At 37.6% G+C, this 24,780-nt stretch overlaps 1 protein-coding gene across 1 annotated transcript; it reads left to right on the top strand.

Moving 5' to 3' along the window:
• Window positions 1-20,546, top strand: DAZL (deleted in azoospermia like). The gene is made up of 11 exons (XM_055420555.2): window positions 1-525; window positions 7,359-7,502; window positions 7,777-7,868; window positions 8,439-8,490; window positions 8,931-8,994; window positions 9,087-9,226; window positions 12,277-12,348; window positions 13,042-13,092; window positions 13,836-13,949; window positions 15,033-15,131; window positions 20,493-20,546. Exons 1-11 carry the CDS (start codon window positions 1-3, stop codon window positions 20,544-20,546), a joined length of 1,407 nt encoding a protein of 468 aa, XP_055276530.2.
• The last annotated feature ends 4,234 nt before the right edge of the window (window positions 20,547-24,780 follow it).

The raw sequence follows: 24,780 nt of genomic DNA, 5'->3' as shown, positions 1-24,780 counted from the left end.
ATGGTGCGTGGCGGAGGCCCCGGGGCTCCGTGGGGCGGCCGGGACGCTGACGGGGGCGCGGGGCGGGCCCCGGAGCTGGGCTGCCGGGCCGGCCTGGCCTGGGGGCCCAGCCCGAGGGCTGCGGGCCGCGGCGGCGCCTCGGGCGGCCGGCGGAGCGCCGGGGACCGCGGCCGCCGCCGGGTGCGGAGCGGCGCCTGGCAGCCCGCCGGCCGGCCCCCCGCCCCCACGCCGCCCGGAAGCCGCCTTTCCCGCGCTTCCCGAGGCCGCCAGCGGCCCGGCCTCCGCGAGATGGCGTCGGGCAGGCGCGGCCCTCGAGGCGCACGCGGGCGGTGGCCCGAGCGGCCTTTGGAGGCGCGGGCTGCACGGCCCGGAGCGAGGCCGTGGCCGGGGCCTGGGGGTGTGTCCGGGCGGGAGGGCGCGGGCCCCGGGCTGACCTCGTGCCTGTGCCGCCGCCGCGGGCTCGGGCAGGGCCGCCATCATCTCCTCACGAGGTCGGCGCTGCCTTCGCCTCGGAGCCGCCGCGCAGTGGGGAGCTCGAGGAACTTTTAACTTGGGAAATACTTTTCCCTTAAAGAAACCGGAAACCTTCCAACAGAGCGTCCCTCGAGTATTAACGGGGTCTGTTGGGTGACATTTATGAGCGTTTTGTTAAATGCATTAGAGTTGATGCCTCCTCAAGGGGCATCTCTTGAGAACAGTTTTGACCAACCACCAAGCCTCCGATGAGGTGTATCGCATTAAATACTGTAATGTAGTACCGCCTGTAGTGTAATAACTAGTATACGCTATTTTTAGAAGTAAAGGGAGAAATTTTATATACAATTTATTAGCGCACACAAAGTTTAAAGTAAAAGTTTACAAGTGTATGCAACTGCTGTTTGTAATAATTGTGTCTTGTACTTAATCCACATCAGTAATTACTTAATAAGCTGAGTTACTGTGAATGTTTACAATTTTGTCTTTTTTTAAAGAGGGCGAGGGGAGGAATGCATACGTTTATTGATTTTTTTCTTCTGTAAAACTAGCATATTAACTCATTAGAAAATAAGGAAGTACAGGTCCATCTTAAACTAGGTATGTAAGTATTCTGAAGTTTTGGTGTATGTCCTTCCAGATGGCTTTCATGTATATATTGCAAATAGATAGGTGTATTTTATAAAAATTGTACCTGGTCGCTCAGAGGTTAAAGCGTCTGCCTCCAATGCGGGAGACCCGGGTTCGATCGCTGGGTCGGGAAGATCCCCTGGAGAAGGAAATGGTAACCCACTCCAGTATTCTTGCCTGGAGAATCCCATGGACAGAAGCCTAGTAGGCTACAGTCCATGGGGTCGAAAAGAGTCGGATATGACTGAGTGACTTCACTCACTCACTCACTCACTGTGTAATACTATATTACAACCTGAATCCTTCACTTAATATAGTGGGCCTTATTCCAAAGAGAAATTTAAAATAATTTTGAATACATAATTTCTTACTTTACCGAAAATTGTATACTTATATATTACCATCACTTATTTTACCAAATTTTCTTACAATGAATAATTTGTGTACATTAAAACAATACAAAATGGGTATCTTTGTGAAAATGTTTTGGCCTGTTTATTCTGTTAATAGCTTGAAATAAATTGCCAGGAATAGAATCACTGGTTGAAAAGGTTATGCCCATATTATAACAATTTTGAACTATGATAATTTTTTCGTAGTAACTCTTGGTAAAGGATATACTAGTATATATTCCCACTGATGGTGTGTAACATGACCCCCTTTCCACACACTTCCCAGGGAAAGGTAGTGTATGTTTTAAAGTTGCCAGTCTGATCGGAAAATACTCCACTTGTGTTGATGTTCTTTTTTTTTTTATCATTAGTGAAGTTAAAGTTTGTCATTAACGTTTTCCATTTCTCTTTTTTCCATTCTTGATCCACCTTTCTGTTTGTATTTGTCTTTTCATGGTGATTTATAAGAACTCTATATTAATATTTACATTTGTCATATATAATGGAAAAATATTTATAGTGGTGATAAGGAGAGACCCTTATTTCTAGTTTCAGCATAAATTACTGTCATGTTTTACTTTAAACTTAATGATAATCTAGACTTAGATTGATAGAAAATAAGGTTCTTTCATTTCACTTGAGTTTTTTTTTAATTAAGAAATACTGTATTTTATCAAATGATTTTTCTGTGGTGCATTACAGTAACATTTCCTAATAACCATACTTGAATTTACAATAAACTGTTCTTAACTGTATATTTTTTGTATGCTTGCTAGACTTTCCCATCTCTGTGTTGGGTGCAGGAGTGGACCATCTTAACCAGGTTTGGGGATAGTAGTCATATCCCATTTTTTCAAGACTAATGTGTATTTTTGTCTTCTTGCCTTTTTCTTGCTTAGCTTTCCCAGGATTGTATGCTTATTGTTTGGATTCCAACTCCCTTTCCTGAGAGTCTACTCTTGGATTTACTTAAAAGGCTTTATTCTGATTTTCATGTAGTTTCCTTAATAGAATTTCCTTTTCTCTTTAATAACTACTTCCTTCTGTGGATGTAACACTGATGACTGCAAATTATAGACTTTTAGTCTTACCTAGTCAGTATACATAAATTTCAGTTTGCTTGCATGTGGACCTTAATAGTTGAATGAAAAGTTGTCAAAGAGCTGACATCCCAGGTGCTTTAGTGATAAGTTTTATTTCCAGCTTTTAGTTATCTTTGTCACTTGGTCATTCAAATATAAAAGGGAATCCGTTACTGAAAATAGTAGTGATGAGAATTGTGTATGTGATGGCCTCCAGGTTCACCCTTAATATTCCAGAATTACTCATTTTAGAACCCATCAACTCACTTGAAGGTGTAATTAAGAAAAATAATTACTTCTGTCATCTAATTTACATGTAGTTTATTTTCTACATGCCATTGATTAGTTATGATTAATTCTTTAACACCAAACTTTTAGCTTTAACCTAAAATAGCATCACTAGCTCAGTGGACATGAATTTGAGCAAAATTCAGGAGATAGTGAAAGACCGGGAAGCCTGGTATGCTGCAGTCCATGGAGTAGTGAAGAATCAGACACAATTTAGCAGCTGAACAACAACAAGAATTCATTTGTAGAGTGTTTTTGGCAATAGTTTAAAAGTAACCGAAGATTGTCTGTTGGTTGAGGATTTGTATGCATAAGTTATGTGCTGCTGATGCTAAGTTGCTTCAGTTGTGTCCAACTCTTTGCGACCCAATGGACTGTAGCCTGCCAGGCTCCTCTGTCCATGGGATTCTCCAGGCAAGCATACTGGACTAGGTTGCTGTGCCCTACTCCAGGGGATCTTCCCGACCCAGGAATCAAACCCACGTGTCCTGCAGGTGGATTCTTTACCCACTGAGCCACCTAGGAAGCACACATATAAGTTAATAATTGTATAGAAATACACACACAGGCAGTTTTAAAATCCCTGTTTAGGTCTCTTAAAAGGAGTATGTTCCTTAATTTAGCTTTGAGCACCATCTGCTGGCTAAGAAATAGGATGGACAGAATGGTGCCTTCCTTAAGACCTGACTGTAGTGAAATGATGAGATGAATTTTATACTTAATATCACAATTTGTACAACCCAAAGGAAACTGTCTATAGCATCTAATGGATTTTTCTTTTTCTCAGATTACTGTTTTGTTGTCTCTCAAATACCCATTTTACTTTGTAAACAGAACATGAGATTTAGAACTTTACCCTTCAATTCTGGCAACAATATCACAGGGTTTTTCAACTGACCCTGTGCAAATTCGGGGCCAGATAATTCTTTGTTATGGGGGACTGTTGTTCGCTTTGTAGGATGCTTATTGTGTCTCTGGCTTCTACCAACCAGATACCAGGTTTGTTGTTGGTCAATCACTAATCCCTGTCTGACTCTTTGTGACGCGTGGACTGCAGCTCACCGGGTTTCCCTGTCCTTCACCATATCTGCAAGTTTGTTCAACTCATATCCATTGGGTCAAGGATGTGATCCAACCATCTCATCCTCTGTTTCCCCATTCTGGAGCCTTCAGTCTCTCTCAGCATCAGGGTCTTTTTCAATGAGTCGGCTCTTCTCATCAGGTGGCCATAGTATTGGAGCTTTAGCATCAATCCTTCCAATGAATATTCAGAACTGATTTCCTTTAGGAATGACTAGTTTGATCTCCTTGCTGTCCAAGGGACTCTGAAGAGTCTTCTTCAGCACCACATTTCTAAAGCATCAATTCTTCTGCACTCAGCCTTCTTTATGGTCCAATTCTCACATCTGTACGTGATTACTGGAAAAACCATAGGTTTGACTATACAGATCTTTGTTGGCCAAGTGATGTCTCTGCTTTTTAATGTATTATCTAGGTTTGTCATAGCTTTTCTTTGAAGGAGCAGGCAACCTTTAACTTAATGGTTGCATTCACCATCCACATGATTCTGGAGCCCCGGAAAATAAAGTCTGTCACTGTTTCCATCTTCCCCTATCTGTTTGCCATGAAGTGATGGGACAAGATGCCATGATCTTAATTTTTTGAATGTTGAGTTTTAAGCCAACTTTTTCACTCTCCTTTTTCACCTTCATCAAGAAGCTCTTTAGTGCCTCTTCGTTTTCTGCCGTTAGGGTGGTGTCATCTGCATATCTGAGGGTGATATTTCTCCTAGTAGTCTTAATTGCAGTTTGTGATTCATCCAGCCCGGCATTTGGGATAATGTACTCTGTCTAGAAGTTAAATAGTCAGTGTTATAATATACAACCTTGCCATACTCCTTTCCCAATTTTGAACCAGTCCGTTGTTCCATGTCCAGTTCTAACTGTTGCATCTTGACCTGCATACAGGTTTCTCAGGAGGCAGGTAAGGTGGTCTGGTATTCCTGTCTTTTGAATAATTTTCCAGTTTATTGTTATCCACACAGTCAAATTCTTTAGCATAGTTAATGAAGCAGAAGTAGTTGTTTTTCTGGAATTCTCTTGCTTTTTTATGATCCAAAAGATGTTAGCAGTTTGATCTCTGGTTCCTCTGCCTTTTCTAAATCCAGCTTGAACATCTGGAAGTTCTCGGTTCATGTTCTGTTGAAATCTAGCCTGAAGGATTTTTAGCATAATCTTCCTTATGTGAAACGAGTATGTTAGTTTGAAATTCTTTGGCATTGTTCATCTTTGGGATTGGAATGAAAACTGTCCTTTTCCAGTGCTGTAGCCACTTCTGAGTTTCCCAGATTTGCTGGCATACTGAGTGCAGCACTTTAACAGCATCATCTCTTAGGATTTCAATAGCTCAGCTGGAATTCCATCACCTCCACTAGCTTTGTTTGTAGTAATGCCTCCTAAAGCCCACTTGACTTCACAGGATGTCTGGCCCTAGGTTAGTGATCACACCATCGTGGTTATCCCAGTCATTAAGACTTTTTTTGTACCGTTCTCTGTATTCCTGCCTCCTCTTCTGAGTCACTTCTGCTTCTGTTAGGTCCTTACTGTTTTTGCCCTTTATCAAGCCTATCTTTGCATGAAGTGCTCCCTTGGTGTTTCTGATTTTCTTGAAGAGATCTCTAGTCTTTCCCATTCTGTTGTTTTCCTCTACCAGGTACACCCCTCTATTGAGAAAACCAAAAAGTGCCCCTGGGCCAAAAAATCTTCCCCAGGTGGAGAATCAATACATTATCATAACCCTTTTTACTCTGGCACAGTTTTCTGGGTGAATAACTATTCCTCTCAACTGAAATACATCTATCCATTGTGGTTCACGTACAGCTAATACTATAAATAGTTTATCAAATAAAAAGGTATTGAAAATTCATTCACAAATGAAGGGGAAATTGAAGAGAAGGTCTGTAAGAATTTCAGAACTGCCTTGGGTGTTTGAATTAATTGAAAGAGATTGGTAAATTTTCTGTCGTGGAAAGAAATCTAGTCAAATTTCTCTATAGTTCAAGGAATGTGACTTATGTAATATAGTCCCATTAAGAAAAAAAGTTTTAAAACATTTAAAAATGGAAAAGCTTTAAAATAGTTTTTATTCTTTCTGACTTCATTGTCATGAAATATCACTGTAACATAGTTAAAGGAAAGAGTTAGGAGATGTTCAGATAGAAACACAACGTATATTAGAACATTAGTATGAGCATGAATTAATAGAGAAAAGCCAAAACACTCCAATTTGGTAATTCAACAATTTTTATTTCCTCTCTATAGCAGTTTGTAGAAATCTTAAATTTATCATAATTTCTGGCATCTAACAGAATAGGAACTCTTTAATTTCCATTATTGTAACTAATTTCTATAACATTCTGCTAATATTTTCAAAAATATCTTAAATCAGTTTCTTTTGTCCTTGTTTCTGTTTTCCTTCATAAGCTAAGGTATAATATCTTCATCTTTATTCTGCTGCCTTTTGTACTTAACTGTTATTGTTCAGTCACTCAGTCCTGTCTGACTGTCTGTGACCACATGGACTGCAGCACACCAGGCTTCCCTGTCCTTCCCTGTTTCCCTGAGTTTGCTCAAACTCATGTCCATTGAGTCGGTGATGCCATCCAGCCATCTCATCCTCTGCCACCCTGTTCTCCTTTTGCCTTCAGTCTTTCCCAGGGTCAGGGTCTTTTCCAGTGAGTTGGCTTTTCACATCAGGTGCCCAGAGTTTTGTAGCTTCACTCTCAGTCTTTCCAATGAATATTCAGGGTTGGTTTCCTTTAAGATTAACTGGTTTGATCTCCTTGCTGTCCAAGGGACTCCCAAGAGTCTTCTCCAGCACCACTGTTCAGAAGCATCAGTTCTTTGGCGCTCAGTCTTTAAGGTCCAACTCTAACATCCATTCATGACTACTGGAAAAACCACAGCAGTGGACCTTTGTCGGCAAAGTGATGTCTCTACTTTTTAGTACGATGTCTAGGTTTGTCATAGCTTTTCTTCCAAGGAGCAAGCGTCTTTTAACTTCATGGCTGCAGTCACCATCCACAGTGATTTTGGAGCCCAAGAAAATAAAGTCTGTCGCTGTTTCCTTCTTTCCCTGTCAGTTTGCTGTTAAGTGGTGGGACCAGATGCCAAGATCTTAGTTTTTGGAATGGTGAGTTTCAAGCTAGCGTTTTCACTCTCCTCTTTCACCTTCATCAAGAGGCTCTTTAGTTCTTCTTCACTTTTTTCCATTAGGGTGATGTCATCTGCATATCTGAGGCTGGTGATATTTCTCCCAACAATCTTTGATTCCACTTTGTGATTCATCCATTCCAGCATTTTGCATGATGTACTCTGTGTAGAAGTTAAATGGGCAGGGTGACAATATTAAGCTTTAAAAACAAATTATATTTCATAGCATCTATGATTTTAGCCTGAGCATCCAGTGATGACATCTGCTTTCCAAATTACAGTCAGCTGCAAATCCTGAGACTCCAAACTCAACCATCTCCAGAGAGGCCAGCACCCAGTCTTCAGCTACCACCAGCCAAGGCTATGTTTTACCAGAAGGCAGAATCATGCCCAACACTGTTTTTGTTGGTGGAATTGATGTTAGGGTAATGTATTCATGTTTTCATTCATGGAAAGTATTTTGTGAATAGTGGGATTTGGATATTGTTGTAAATATAAGACTTTTTTTTTAAGTACTTCATGCAGGTTTGGAATTGTTTTTATGTATAACCTTTAGGGGATAAAAATATCTTTGATATGGATATGTAGTTTGGGGATGCTCGGAGGAGCTATTTCCACATCACCAAATCTTCTTTATAGTATAATTGAAATTTGTGAATATTGAAATTTTACTTTTAAAAATCAAATTCTTTTGCATAGATGGATGAAACAGAAATTAGAAGTTTCTTTGCTAGATATGGTTCAGTAAAAGAAGTGAAGATAATCACGGATCGAACTGGTGTGTCCAAAGGGTGAGTAAAACGTATGTTCAATATAAATTATAATAAATATCTGAACTATAGCATGTATAGAATTTCAGAAAAGAAAAATTGAAAACTGGTATTCTAACATTTGTATAAATGAAATTTGTTGCTTTGTAACTTTCATGTAGAGGATAAGTTTTGCTGCCAGCTCTTTTATTTAATCATTTACCTAGTGTTTGTATTTAAATATTCCTTGTCTTCATTTCACATGAGAGGATTAGTCAGTTTTATCAAAAAATTGTTTTCTTCATACATTTCACAATATTCTAAATTTTAATGATTTTTGCCATAGATAATAAGTTAAACTCAGATTCATAGGTATGAATTTTTTAAGTTCCTACACTGCCTTAATCTTTATGAATTCTGATACAGATCTGCAGATCAGGGTAGAAAATAAAACAGTAGTATTTATAGAAAATCTTATCGTGTCCATCTAACAGTCATTTATCTCAGTATATTTTTCATCCTTTATCATGACTTAGTCAGTTATAGAACACTAGTTTTAAACCATGTACTGATACGGTGGTGATTTTATACTTCATCTATCTGACTTTCTAGCTATGGATTTGTTTCATTTTATAATGACGTGGATGTGCAGAAGATAGTAGAAGTAAGTAATCTTTTGGAAAAAATCTCTACTATGTTATGGATGTGGTGTTTAGAATTGTTTACATCCTGAATATATACTCATTCTTTTATAAGATATAGAAATAAATATATTTCCTGTTTGCAATTCAGGCTTGAAATAATTTACATAACTTATCAGAACCTCTGTATTTTTTATTGAGCATCCAGCTTCATGAACTAGAGACAGGAAAGATTAGAGACAGAGAATAAAGGTTTGTTTGCTTTTTAATCAGATTCCATAACTTCTCAAAATTTTATTAAAGTGAAGGTAAGTAAGGTGGTTTCATTCAAGTTTTGATTTGATATATTCTTACCACTGATCTTACCTGATAGTAGTAATTTTAGAGAACTTGGGTATTTATCAATGTCTTGGAAGTAAAGACTTGGACATTAATTCTAGTTTTGATACTGTTTTATTTTCAGTCACAGATAAATTTCCATGGTAAAAAGCTGAAACTGGGCCCTGCAATCAGGAAACAAAATTTGTGTGAGTAAAGAAAGGACTTGCTCTTGTTGACACTCGTATGACTTTTCAGAGAACTGAAAATAGGCTTTGTTTTCTTTTTACTCTTTAAAAAGGTGCTTATCATGTGCAGCCACGTCCTTTGGTTTTTAATCCTCCTCCTCCACCACAATTTCAGAGTGTCTGGAGTAATCCAAACACTGAAAATTACGTGCAGCCTCCAACCATGATGAACCCTATAACTCAGTATGTTCAGGTAAGAAGTACCTACACTCCTTTTTTTTTTTTTTTTTTTGGTGTGTGTATTATATTAGAGATCTTATTATTGACGGGAGCATGTTAAAAGTTAAGCCAGTCTTAGTTCTTACCCTCTGTGGAATCATGTCAACAATTTCCATAATAGGTGACAATACTAGTGCTGTTTGAATACTTTTGAATGATGGGACATTTTGTTAGAAATGTCATTCTTAGTGTTGCTTGTTATTGTTCAGTTGCTAAGTCCTGTCCAGCTCTTTGCAACCCCATAAACTGCAGGATGCCAGTCTTCCCTGTCCTTCACTATCTCCTAGAGTTTGCGCAAACGCACGTCCATTACTTCAGTGATACCATCCAACCATTTCATTCTCTGTCGTCCCTTTCTCCTCCCACCCTCAATCTTTCCCAGCATCAGGGTCTTTCCAGTGAGTTGGCTCTTTGCATCAGGTGGTCATATTGGAGCTTCAGCTTCAATATCAGTCCTTCAATGAATAATCAGGGTTGATTTCCTTTAGGATGGACTGTTTTGATCTCCTTGCTATCGAGGAGACTCCAGAGTTTTCTTCAGGACCACAGTTTGAAAACATCAGTTCTTAAGTGCTCACACATTATGCTCTAGCTCTCACATCCACACATGACTACTGGAAAAACCACAGCTTTGATTATATAGACCTTTGTCAACAAAGTGATGTCTCTGCTTTTTAATATGCTATCTAAGTTTGTCATAGTTTTTCTTCCAAGGAGCAAGCGTCTTTTAATGTCATGGCTGCATTCACCATCCACAGTGACTTTGTAGCCCAAGAAAATAAAGTCTACCACTGTTTCCATTTTCTCCCATCTATTTGCCATTAACTGATGGGACCGGATGCCAGGATCTTAGTTTTTTGAATGTTGAGTTTTAAGCCAGTTTTTCCACTTGCCTCCTGCACCTTCATCAGGGGGCTCTTTAGTTCTTCGCTTTCTGCCATTAAGATGGTATCATCTGCATATCTGAGGTTGGTGATAATTCTTCCAGCAATCTTGATTCCAGCTTGTGATTCATCCAGCCCAGCATTTAGGATGATGTACTCTGGGTAGAAGTTTATTTATCAGGGTTACCATGTACAGCCTTGCAGTACTCCTTTCTCAATTTTGAACTAGTCCATTGTTCTATGTCTGCTTCTAACTGTTGCTTCTTGACCTGCATACAGGTTCCTCAGGAGGCAGGTAAGGTGGTCTAGTATTCCCATGTCTTGAAGAATTTTCCATAATGTTTTGTGATCCACACTTTTAAAGGCTTTAGTGTAGTCAATGAAGCAGAAGTAGTTGGTTTTCTGGAATTCTCTTGCTTTCTCTATGACCCAAAATATGTTAGCAATTTGACCTCTGGTTCCTCTGCCTTTTCTAAATCCAGCTTGTACATCTGAAAGTTCTTGCTATTAAACCCTAACTTGAAGGCTTTTGAGCATTACCTTGCTAGTGTGTGAAACAAGCTCAATTATATGGTAGTTCAAACATTTTTTGGCATTGCCCTTCTTTGGGATTGAAATGGAACCTAACCTTTTTCAGTCCTGTGGCCACTGCTGAGCTTTCTAAATTTTCTGGTATACTGAGTGCAACACTTTAACAGCATCATCTTTTAGGATTTGAAATAGCCAGCTGGAAATCCATCACCTCCACTAGCTTTGTTTGTAGTGATGCTTCCTAAGGCCCACTTGACTTCACACTCCAGGATGTCTGACTCTAGGTGGGTGACCACATCATAGTGATTATCTGGTTCGTTAAGACCTTTATTGTACAGTTCTGTGTATTCTTGCCACCTCTTCTGAATCTCTTCTACTTCTGGTAAGTCCTTGGCATTTCTGTCCTTTATTTTGCCCATCTTCGCATGAAATGTTCCCTTGGTGTTACTTCTTAAACTAAGCTTAAATCTGCTTTTGTATAGTTTGTAAGTCTTTATCTGAGAACTGATCACTGTAGCCACATAGAATATTTCTCCTCTCTATTTTTTCCCCAGATAACTCCTAAAATACTTGAAGACAGCTTTCTTCATGTGTTTACCTGGTTTATTCTTTCCTAGGGTCAACTAATCTTTATTTGCAATGATTTCCAGGTGCCTCTTTATACAGATTGTTGATTTCTAGATGTATTATGATTCTAACATGGATAAATTTCTGATGATTTGATTATATTTGTAAATTCTATCAGTTTCTGGCATATAATTTGTCTTGTCTTGATTTCTTTAATATTCGAAGTGAAATTTGGAATACTTGTCTCCTTTTGATAATAAATAACATTTATTTTCTTCCTACTTCAGTTTACTTTCTTCTGTTCAAATAATAGTGAAAAGCCTCTGCAGTGTCTCTTGTTTGTTTGCATTTTTCATCTACCTGAAGTATAGAATATATCTTTTATTACATTAAAAAAAAAAAACAGCTACAAGAAAAGCTCTGCTTGTTCATAAAATTTGCCATGAGGTATTATTACCTATTCTGGTATATTTTTGTATGCTACTACATGGATATTTTCAGGCAATAAATATTTATTGAAATATATAATACATTATACTATCTCTTTTCCGGTTTGGGGTTGTACATTGCCCTTAACTTTTAGAAATAAAATACGGGAAGAGTCAAAATGTCTGTGGGGAATATTCTATGTTACCCCAAAATACTGTCAAAGGAATACAAAACCGCCTAAAAATATTTTTACAAAAAAATAGCACACATGTATTAATTTAATGCTAACATGGAAATCTATTCTAATAGAGCTTCATCATGACTAAGAAAGTACTTCTGGGTGGGAATAAATATACAAAAAAGATAAACTTGGGCTTGCAAAATCAGTCACTTACTTTATCTCTTCCTTCTCCCAGCCCCAAAGACTAACATTTGACAGAGAATACTTATTTCTTCATGAAAGCAGTCACTCAGATAGAATTTTGGATTGGATATAAAAAAATGAAGATTTCCTTATTTTCATGTTTTTATTGCATTGGGAATGATACTCCTTCTTTCTGATTTTTAAAAATGTATGTTGTTCATTCATTCTTTCTGTAAACTTTGTTTTCAGGCTTATCCTCCTTATCCAAGTTCACCAGTTCAGGTTATCACTGGATATCAGCTGCCTGTTTATAATTATCAGGTAATTTAATAGGGATCAAAATTATTTACTTTGGAGTATTATTTAGGCCTTGTGTAAATTTCCCTAATAGTTTGTCATTTAAAGTAGTTGAGTCTGCCTAAAATTTAAGGAAAAACAGAATTAGTCTAGAATTAGGGCTTCTCTATTGTTTAGAATAAGAGTAATATTTTGACAGAAATGAGCTTAGCAAGCTTTCTCTTGTACTGTCTTACAAGTTTTGGTGTCCTTTTCTATATTTCAACATGTGGTCTTCATCTTTGCTGTCTAATAGCTAAAACATACAGGCTGAATCTTATGAGTCTTTATAAAGGCATAGGTTGAGATAAAATGAGTACTCAGCTCTTAGAGCATTGAATTGCAGTTATGTTTGATAATGCTTATTTTAGCTGGCTACTAGAATTTCTGTCCATAGATACAACCATATCTGTGACACTATGGTAACAAATTCAAAGAGCTACTGTCTCTTGAGTTTTCCTGAAATCCAACTCCAGAAAATTGAGAAAAAGATGCAGTTTATATATGAAAGTAACAATAAAGTCATACATATCATAAAGTACTTTTCTCTTCCATTTTCTTTTGTTATAACAAGCTCAAGGAAACCAGCAGCAGTACCTCAACATTGTCTGTTTCAGATCCTTGAGACAGTGTAAAGGAATAGTTAAGTAAGCGTTATTTTCTATTTTTTTTTTTAAGATGCCACCGCAGTGGCCTGCTGGGGAACAAAGGAGTTACGTTATTCCTCCGGTAAGGTGAAGTAACTGAGCATGTACTTCCTGTTCTGTATTTTAAAAGTATTTTACTGTTACGTATTTCTTGACCCTTGCCATATCAAGTATGCCTGAAAATATTTTAAATGCCCTTGTACTTCACATGTTACATTTCTTTGCAACTCAAGTGCATATACTCCCATGGGAGAAACTGTGCCTTTTGTTTCTCAGATTATTTTGTCTGTACTTAAGCAATGGCTACCCTGCATACACCAGTGCTCAGAATATGTAACCAGGAAAGGTAGTACTAGTACCTATGCTACTTCTAACTCCAAGGATTTATAATTAATATTGAATCTGCCTCGAGTTTTCTAGCCAAAAAACAATCTGTTGAGAGAAGCAAAAATGTTTTGCTTTCAGCACTGTTATAACAAAATGAATAAAACAAAAGAGGAAGCTACCTTTAAGATATCTGAGCCTTTGTTACCTTCTTTCATCAGGATTGGATATTTGAAGGACATAATATGAGCAAAACTTCTCAGGCACTGGGAAATTCCCTTCCCATTCCCATACTATATGTTTTGAAGTTTCTTACAGAAATTCTCCTTCTAATTCTGATTATGTTGACATTTCAAAATATAAGATTCCCGTATTGCATTTCAACTATTTAGTTTAAAATAGTTTCTGAAATAATGTAATTGAATTTCAGAACAATACACATTTAAACTTTCAGTATGAGCTCACTATTTTGAAGAATAATGTACATCTCTTTAATTACAGGCTTATACAACCATTAACTACCACTGTAATGAAGTTGATACAGGAGCTGAAGTTTTGCCAAGTGAATGCTCAGTTCATGAAGCTACTCCATCCTCTGGAAATGGCCCACAAAAGGCAAACATCAAATTTTGTTCATTAATGTTTATATTTCTATATGTGCTTTTTTCAAGATTTAATAATGGCCCTTTGAGAAACAGATATCTTTGCTCAAATTTAAATATAGAGCTTGAGTTACTGACTAAAAGCTTCACAATTTATGTAAAAGTTAATGAAATTCTGGGTACCCGCAAACCAGTTGCTGAGTCAGTTGTCCTTCCCTTTCTTCCATTTTCATTGGGTTTTTTGGTTTGTTTTTTAACCATAGTTTAATAAATGTTAACATGGTTTGACAGAGTCCAATGGATAGTTTTTCTCAATCCTACTCTTCAAAAGAGGGATTAGTATGACTTATATCTACCTGTTTTTTACCAATTTAGACATTTATTTAGATGAATAATATTATACAGTTATTTATGGTATTCTCAGCATAACATTATATCTGGTGGCAGTTCTTGAAAGTGGTGGACTCACTAGTAATTGAAATACTTAAATAGAGGTATTTCTTTTTTTATCATTTTAGAGCAAATCCCTGTAATAATAATGCTCTCATTCTTGAATTCTATGTTTCTTGAATGGGTGAGGATGTGAAAAGTAATTGATCTGATTGGAATATGCATAACACTGAATGATTCCCATAACAGTAAACAGTTCCCATTGGAGTATGTGTACTTCCTTCACGTATTTCTCAATGGAAGATTTTTAAAATTACTGAACTGTGCAGTGAAAATAATCCCACATTTGTTATACAACTTAAAATTTGGGAAAAAAAACCACCAAAAATTATATTATCAGAGTTTAACTTGAATAAATGTTTCTTGAAATGTTGAGGCTATTTCCCGTCTAACAGGAAAAATTATAGAGATTTAAAAACAGCTATCTTAAGGCTTGACTAATTGAGCTTTCTAAACCAGTACTCTATCACTTAAGTTTCTGAAATAAATTTGGTATAAAAGTTGCATACTACATGACATGGTAAAAATGAAAAAATTGCCTGAGAGTTTTTTAGAAATAAGTGTATATATTCATTAAGCTTTTTCAAAAAGCTTGTTACCAGTGAGTGAAAGAATGAAAAGTCTTTACGGAAAACTTGTGTTTCAGAAATCTGTGGACAGAAGCATACAGACGGTGGTATCTTGTCTATTTAATCCAGAGAATAGACTGAGAAACTCCCTTGTCACTCAAGACGACTACTTCAAGGTATGAAAAGAATAGTACGTAGGAAAAAAGCACACTTGTCACCCATTAAGCATCTTTTTTTCCCTGTGGTATACATATATTTATATATAGAGAGAGCTTACATAGAGCATATAATTGAACTCTTAGCTTTTGACTGTAGCCTGAGAGTGAGTTTTAAGTAACAGTGTATCTGCTTAAGTCTTGGTATAGTGTAGGTTACCCTTAGGGGAGAAATCTTTAGCAGAAGCGTATGATTTAGGGACTAAACAACAACAATAATAGTGAAATTCAAAGGTGGTTCTTGAAAGAAATTATTAGCTTGACCAAATAGGAAAAGAAAATTTTAGATACAGAAAACAAAACTTAGAGTACGTGGATATTCTCGAAGGAATTGAGTACTCAGATGATGCACGTGACCCTTTTGTGGCAGACGTAAGTGAAGGAGTAAGCAGAGCTGACTAGAGAGAAACGAACGTTGACTCAGAGTTGGCAAAGTGGAGACGAATGTGGGCATTTGAAGTTAAAAAAGTGTCTTTAGTTTCTGATCCCAGTGCTATCACCTTGGACAAATCACTGAAATCTTAAGGCTCTAGTTTTTACAAGTCTGAAGTGAGGAGTCTCTAAGATCCCTGTAGTTCTCAGTCTCTGAATATGGAAAGGAACTTGTCACTTCACCAAAGGAAGAATATTGTGCTTATTAGTAAAGGGAAGTTTATTGTTGTTTTTTCACAGCAGGCTTATTGAGATACAATTTTCATACCCTACAATTCACCCATTTAAAATGTGCAATTTAATACTTCATAGAATATGCACAGAGTTGTACAATCATAGTTACAATAAATTTTAGAGTATTTTAATCACCTACAAAATAACGCTCCCTACCCTGTTCAGTTCAGTCGCTCAGTCGTGTCTGACTCTTCGCGACCCCATGACTCTTCGCACACCAGGCCTCCCTGTCCATCACCAACTCCCGGAGTTCACCCAAACTCATGTCCAGAGTCGGTGATGCAATCCAGCCATCTCATTCTCTGTCGTCCCCTTTTCCTCCCACCCCCAATCCCTCCCAGCATCAGAGTCTTTTCCAGTGGGTCAACTTGTTGCATGAGGTGGCCAAAGTATTGGAGTTTCAGCTTTAGCATCAGTCCTTCGAATGAACACCAGGATTGATCTCCTTTAGAATGGACTGGTTAGATCTCCTTGCAGTCCAAGGGACTCTCAAGAGTTTTCTCCAGCACCACAGTTCAAAACCATCAATTCTTCGGCAATCAGCTTTCTTCACAGTCCAACTCTCACATACATACCTTATCCATTAGTCACTCTCTGTTCTCCCCAACTCTCTAGCCTTAGGCCACCACTAATCTCTCTTTAAGAATTTGCCTGTTCTGAATGTTTCATGTCAATAGAATAATACATGTTACCTTTTGTAACTGACTTCCACCAACTGAAATGTTCTTGAGGCTCATCAATGTTACAGCGTTTATTAGTACTTCATTTTCTTTTTATTTATGGATCTACCAGTTTGTGTTTATCAATTCATCACTTACTTGATAGACATTGGGTTGTTTTCCACTTTGAGGCCCTGACGAGTAATGGTATGAACATTTGTATACTAATTTTTGTGTGGACATAGGTTTTTATTTCTCTTGGGTATATACCTAAGAATGAAATTGCTGAGTCAAGTAGTAACTATGTTTAACTTTCCAAGGAGCTGCCAGAATTTTTTCAAAATGCAGCATTTTACATTCTAAGGGAAATTTTAAACCATTGCTTTGTATCTTAAAACAGGAAAAGGAGAATAGCTATTTTCCATCAATACATGGAAATAGGATAACACTTAAAGCATTTTTAAAAGAAGTACTTAGGGCTTCTTTTAATAGAAAAGACTAGAGCTGTAGCAGAATTAAGTTCTTAGCCATCTTCTCAATAGGGAGTACACTTAGTCATTTAAAGTTGACTTTTTGGGAGTACACTTAGTCATTTAAAGTTGACTTTTTGTTCTCTTGTTTTTCGTTGTACATAGATAGTAAATTTAAAAGGAAAGGATTGGGTGCTCTGTGACAGCTTACTTTGCCCAAGGTTCTGAAGGTTAAACAGGCAGTACTAATGGATTTGTTGGTAAAGCAGAAAATCTTTAACCAGCGAGTCTTTAAACTTGATTTTTGACCTGGTATTAAGCAAAAGTCTACCTTGGAACCTTCCAAAGTTTTCTGCTTCTCTGAGCTAAGAGTTAGAAGTTGTCTAGCATCTAGACCTGTTTGTTTTGATTAGCTAAATGTTGTTACTATTGTTTTAATTAAATTTAAATGCACTGTGACCTAAGTCAAATCCCGTATGATTATACAGTGGAAGTGAGAAATAGATTTAAGGGACTAGATCTGATAGAGTGCCTGATGAACTATGGACGAAGGTTCGTGACATTGTACAGGAGACAGGGACCAAGACCATCCCCATGGAAAAGAAATGCAAAAAAGCAAAATGGCTGTCTGAGGAGGCCTTACAAATGGCTGTGAAAAGAAGGGAAGTGAAAAGCAAAGGAGAAAAGGAAAGATATAAGCATCTGAATGCAGAGTTCCAAAGAATAGCAGGGAAAGATAAGAAAGCCTTCCTCAGCAATCAGTGCAAAGAAATAGAGGAAAACAACAGAATAGGAAAGACAAGAGATCTCTTCAAGAAAATTAGAGATACCAAGGGAACATTTCATGCAAAGATGGGCTTGATAAAGGACAGAAACGGTATGGACCTAACAGAAGCAGAAGATATTAAGAAGAGGTGACAAGAATACACAAAAGAACTGTACAAAAAAGATCTTCAGGACCAAGATAATCACGATGGCGTGATCAATCACCTAGAGCCAGACATCTTGGAATATGAAGTCAAGTGGGCCTTAGAAAGCATCACTACGAACAAAGCTAGTGGAGGTGATGAAATTCCAGTTGAGCTATTTCAAATCCTGAAAGATGATACTGTGAAAGTGCTGCACTCAATATGCCAGCAAATTTGGAAAATTCAGCACTGGCCACAGGACTGGAAAAGGTCAGTTTTCATCCCAATCCCAAAGAAAGGTAATGCCAAAGAATGCTCAAACTACCGCACAATTGCACTCATCTCACACGCTAGTAAAGTCATGCTCAAAATTCTCCAAGCCAGGCTTCAGCAATATGTGAACCGTGAACTTCCGGATGTTCAAGATGGTTTTAGAAAAGGCAGAGGCACCAGAGATCAAATCACCAACATCCGCTGGATCATGGAGAAAGCAAGAGAGTTCCAGAAAAACCTCTATTTCTGCTTCATTGACTATGCCAAAGCCTTTGACTGTGTGGATCACAATAAACTGTGGAAAATTCTTCAAGAGATGGGAATACCAGACCACCTGACCTGCCTCTTGAGAAACCTGTGTGCAGGTCAGGAAGCAACAGTTAGAACTGGACATAGAACAACAGCCTGGTTTCAAATCGGAAAAGGAGTATGTCAAGGTTGTATATTGTCATCCTGCTTTATTTAACTTCTATGCAGAGTACATAATGAGGACCGCTGGGCTGGAAGAAGCACAAGCTGGAATCAAGATTGCTGGGAGAAATATCAATAACCTCAGATATGCAGATGACACCACCCTTATGGCAGCAAGTGAAGAAGAACTCAAACGCCTCTTGATGAAAGTGACAGAGGAGAGTGAAAAGTTTGGCTTGAAGCTCAACATTCAGAAAACAAAGATCATGGCATCTGGTCCCATCACTTCATGGGAATTAGATGGGGAAACAGTGGAAACAGTGTCAGATTTTATTTTTTTGGGCTCCAAAATCACTGCGGATGCTGATTGCAGCCATGGAATTAAAAGATGCTTACTACTTGGAAGGAAGGTTATGACCAACCTAGATAGCATATTAAAAACCAGAGACATTACTTTGCCAACAGAGGTCCGTCTAGTCAAGGCTATGGTTTTTCCCGTGGTCATGTATAAATGTGAGAGTTGGACTGTGAAGAAAGCTGATCGCCGAAGAATTGACACTTTTGAACTGTGGTGCTGGAGAAGACTCTTGAGAGTCCCTTGTACTGCAAGGAGATCCAACCAGTCCATTCTAAAGGAGATCAATCCTGGGTGTTCATTGGAAGGACTGATGCTAAAGCTGAAACTCCAATACTTTGACCACCTCATGCGACGAGTTGACTCACTGGAAAAGACTCTGATGCTGGGAGGGATTGGGGGCAGGAGGAGAAGGGGACGACAGAGAATGAGATGGCCGGATGGCATCACCGTCTCGATGGACATGAGTTTGAGTGAACTCCAGGAGTTGGTGATGGACAGGGAGGCCTGGTGTGCTGTGATTCATGGGGTCGCAAAGAGTCGGACACAACTGAGCAACTGAACTGAACTGAAGGCAGGATATGGAGAAGGAATTGGCAACCTACTCCAGTTATTCTTGACTGGCAAATCCAATGGACAGAGGAACCAGGTGGGCTACAGTCCATGATGTCACAAAGAGTCGGACACAACTGAGCACTCACACAACTCAGGATATACCCTCTTTCCACTCTTAATTCCAGCCTCTTCATAATCTTTCATACCCTATCTGATTTTTTAAAATACTTGAGTTTGTGACCACTTTCTGGACTTTAACCTATAGGATATTACCCTGTTAACACATTACATAATTTCCAGAAGCTACCCTTTATATGATAGCGGAATTTAATTCCTAGGAATAGGGCACAATTAAGCTAAAAGCACAGAGAAGAAAATACTTTTATTATTTTATTACTGGTTCTCAGCTCCATCCGTCTTTGTAAGGCCTCATTCTATCTGCACATCTGCTGACAACAAAGTGAAAGGAAACTTTTGCATAGACTTTAATTTTTCTATTCATTTCCTTAAAAATTGCATATCTTCATTATAGCTTAAGGATATGCCTTTAAAGATGCCAAAACTTGCATCTTTTAGCCTAAAAGTATAGGCTTTCAGATTGAAATGGAGTGCTGTTCTCAAGCCATCGTTGAGAAGCCGTGATTTCTGTTAGATGCATTTTAGTGAAAATAAGACTTTTTAAGATTGCATGTTTTTCACCAGCTGACTTTGGGACATCAATGCAGAATCATGAATTAATAAGAAACTACATTTTAGAAAACTGTGTTGGTTTTCTAAGTCCTCTTTTTCTGAGTCACAGAGATTTGTTTTTTAACTGAATTGTTGAATAAAACTGATCATTGGTACATTTGTTATCAGAAAGTTCAGGAATGCTTTCACAAAAGGATCACTTTTCTCTCATTATTTATAGTTTTAAATCTAAAAACAAAAAAATGCTTTCTTTAAGTAATTTTCAAGTCTCTTAGGTCATAATGGTAATAGGAATTTTCAATGAAATTAAAATGGACTATTTCTGTCTTTTCCAGGATAAAAGAGTTCATCACTTTAGAAGAAGTCGGGCAGTGCTTAAGTCTGTTTGATCCTCTCTGCTAACTTTCTAGTCTCGTAGGAAGTCACAGGTTTTGAATAGTCAGAGACTGAAAGTTTTCCACTATTACAGAAATTTAATTCTGAATTTTGATAAATCACACTCAGGCTTTATATGTGTTATATTAGATTGCCTAGTTTTATTTTACATTGAAACTTTTTCATTAGACATTTACTTAGAAACTGGTTCTGTGTTGAATATATAGTTAAAAGTAAAAAAATAATTGAGACTGAAAAGAATAACTTTAAGATATATCTGTAAGGATTTTTACTTGACATTTTAAGAGTTTAAAAACAAATGCTGATTTTTCAAAAAAGTTGTTTTAGAAAACCTATTTTGAAAGGTCAGAATTTTGATAGTTTAAATACAAGCACTTCACTTCTCCAACAAGTACCTATGAACAGTACAATATCTGCAATATTGTGCTTTTATGATTTGTCTAGAAATTTACCACAAAAGCAGAGTTTTTAAAACTGCATTTTTAATCAGTGAAACTCAATATATAGTTAGCTTTATTGAAGTTTTCTTTATCTAAACCCAGTACAACAGAGTCTAAACAGTCCAATCAGTGGGTCTTATATTTATTACTTCAAAATACTTTATGTTTTATCTAGAATCCACGCATAGAGATATCTGATTGGGATGGTAATTAGGATAACTAAAATTCTGGGCCAAATTTTTTTTTAAAGAATCTAAAACAAACTTAACTTTTCTAGGTACATAAACTTCTTAGTTGAGTTACCATTCTCCTTTTTTCTTTTACTTTTTTTTTTCCTTGAAATGCTAAACTCAATGGCTGTATCTTAAATTGTGCAAAATATTGTATTAAAGAAGGCTGAAACTTTGTCACTTAAAAGTTAATCAGAGTATCTGAAAGGAATTGTTTTTATAAGAAACATTTGTTAAAGAACATAGAGATTTTTATTTTGTTTTCTGACCCTGTTATCTTTGTGTTTTTTTTTTTAAATATGTCCGGGAGAGTCAGAGTAGTTTTGATGTTTCTAAACCACAAAAGTTGTTTAGTAATAAGCATATCCCCAAAATACATTTGAGTTAGTTAACAATCCATTTTTAGATTACATGTAGGCTCCTCCTCAGACATTGTAAATCGTGACAAACAACTAGAGATCCAAAGCCCCTTTGCTATACCCACAGTCTTGCTTTTCCAGTCTCTACCATTCTTGCAGGTTTGCTCCTGGAACAGGCAATGTAAAGGAAAGAAGTAGTAGTATAAGCAGCTTGAGGGTTAAGCCTTGGAAAGAAAGGGTAGCAGTGGTATAATCCCTTTCTAAGGGAATCACTTGAAGCAGCATCGTTTGACCTGCCATGGGTTTAGAGGAGCTTCCTTACTTTTCTTTCTTGGGCCAGCCCCTTCATTAAAACATGGAAACTCCATATAGCCCTGTCCTAACGAAGCTTCCATGGGCCATGCCATCAGTGCCCACTGTCTTATCATTCCTGATAATTTTCGTTTTGAATCTGAAGGGAAGAATCTTTTAACTTAAGGATACCCAGGAGGGCTTTCTTATGCCTCAGAATTTGAAAGTGCCCTGAAATTTGTTCTTTTTAAAATTCTCTGTACTTTTTTTTGTGTGTGCTATAACATTCTTACATGTATTATTCTGTGATTAAATCTCCAGGTTACTATAAATGATACCTAAATTCTAAAGAGCCAATTCTAATTCTTCCAGTATGACCTTATTCCCATAAGAAAAAGGGAATAAACGTTTTGTCTGCTATTTTGTTGGACTGAAGTATTTAAGAGAGTAAGGTAGAAAGAAGAGACAAAATCCTGAACCTTTCAAAATGGAAAATTAATTTTAAACTTAAAAATGTGTTACTATTACCTATGCTGATACTGTCTTTGCATAAATGAATAAATAGAAATAAAGAAACTTTTTTTTCAGAAGTGCTTTGACCTGCTTACTCATCTCATATTATCTTTAAACAATGATGAGAATTTGGGTGGGTAGTATGTGACAAGATTCAGTGAGATCCTTGGAATTCAGAAGTGTAAATATTGTTCAGTTTCTTAAATCTGCCCAAGTTAGTTTATAAGGGCACCGTTTGGTACATTGTCATTTTGTTGCTTTATTTTACGAAGCTGAGATATTTTCATGAGGAAATAATTTCTTTTTTTGATTCTTTATTTGGTTAGTTCTGACCAAGCTAAAATACAGTTTATAACATTTTGGGACTCTAAAACTAGACTATGTATGTATCTTAAAACTGTTGCTTTAAATATGCTTGATAATTTAAGCACATTTGCAGTTAAGGTTTACCACAAAATTCACAACAACGAGCCAAGCCATTAGGATGGAAAAAAATTTTATACCACACTTTTTTTTTTAAGTTGCAAATTATGGCAAAAGTCAACTCCATGAAGTTTGGTCACACCTGTAAGAAACTTATTCTACCTGCTTTCTTTTTTTCTAATAAGAACATGTTATCCTTGTGATTGTTCAGAATAACTATTCAATATTAATTAGCACCCTTGAATTGCAAGGAAGTCATTGGGTTTAGTTTATAAAACTTTGTACCCACCTCTCTGAAATTCTCTTGGTTGTCTTTAAAGGTGAACTCATAAAACTGGGCTGCCAGATTGTGTGATTGTCCTGCCTCCTTTCATTGATTGTTTGGAGGTAATAAGGAGCAGAAGTGATAAGACAGCATGCCACTCTGCTTTCACGAATAAACACTAGAGCGGGTGGGAGACCATAAGCAGAGAAAAGCTTTCCATTGACCAAGTCTTACTGATGGGCCCAGCTGTTGAGTATGATCATTTGGAATCCTTGGAACACTTCTAGATGACGATTGCTCCTGTACATATTTTGATAACTGTGTAGTCTAGCTCTTCCCAGCGTTATGCGTAATATGTTTCTGTGTGTAACTGAATATTTTTGAGCAATTCCTTGCCACCCGTCATCAAAGACTCTGAGTTTTCCATCTGTAGATGGTACATTTGGTAGTAGAACACAATAAACCTAAGAAGCTGAAACTATAAGCGTGCGTCATTGAATGCTCACGCAGAATATTCAGTCTGCATAGCAAAGAAATGATGGGTAATTCTGCCCTACATTTAGAGAGAAAAACATCTGTCCAATATGGCTGTAGCTGTGGGCCAATACCACGAAAATGCAAAACAAGTGTCCCTTGATAGGGAAACTGAAGCGATCACTGTACAATTAGCTCTCTCTGTGGTGGCTATATTTTATGTTTTCAACTGGTCTGAAAAGTTCCCCAGTTGAGTCTCCAGTTCATTTTCCCAAGACGCATGGCAGCTTTGTATCTTATACTCACCTCCATTAAGGCTGTGTGCTGGGAATATGCCTTTTCTCACATAATGAAATCCTAGACACCAGTTTGCTAGGTCCTTAACAGTAGAACAAGTGCTTGCATTACTGGGATGTTGGGATCATGAAATCTCTTCATAAATTTGAAGCAATAGTAACATTTCAAGCAGTTTACAAAGTTGACAGTATTAACCCTTAATCAGTTCTTTTTTTTTGTTTGTTTATACAAAACTAGCAAAAACACATTAAGACTGTAGTTACATATATTGTCCTTCCCCAGAATAAAATGAATAGAGACACACTGTTTACTGTAGAAGAAAGTCAGGGCAGACAGGCAACTATCGGTACTGGAAAAGCCAGATCAGCTGTTTCCAGTTTGCTAGTCCCCTCTGCCATGCACACATGTTGAACATAGTTCGTATTACCAACCTATATCCATCCCCTAGAATAAGTCTGACTGGACCAGTGAGAACAGGAGGAATGACTTAAAATACTGAGGCCATTTTCTCTTCATTTTTGCCTAAGCTCGACCTCCTTCAGATTGTCAGTAAAGTTTGAACAATAGTGAAACAGCGCTTTGAGGGCAGGAGGCGAAGGGGGCACCAGAGGAGGAGATGGTTGGACGGCGTCATTGGCACAAGGGACATGAATTTGAGGGAGTGAAGGTAGACAGTGAAGGACAGGGGAGCCTGGTGTGCTGCAGTCTTGGGGTCCCAAAGAGCTGGACACGACTTAGTGGCTGAACAACAGCAGCATTCCTGCTAAATGAGTAGCATTCAGCTGCCCTTTTTTTCTGAATGTGGCGTGATTGCAGCTCATTATTTTGGTTGGTGAGTCTGTCTTTGACGAAAAACCCATACACTGTCATGCAAGGTTTTATCCATGATTAGCTCAGCCTTGAAGATGTCAGAGGACATTGAAATCACCACCCAG

The sequence above is a fragment of the Moschus berezovskii genome, chromosome 1 (genome assembly GCF_049115385.1).
Source record: "Moschus berezovskii isolate FMDL1 chromosome 1, NW_MosBer_1.0, whole genome shotgun sequence".
NCBI classification, from domain to species: Eukaryota; Metazoa; Chordata; class Mammalia; order Artiodactyla; family Moschidae; genus Moschus; species Moschus berezovskii.
The sequence above is the reverse complement of the archived record's forward strand: the minus strand, read 5'-3'. Positions and strand labels throughout refer to the sequence as shown.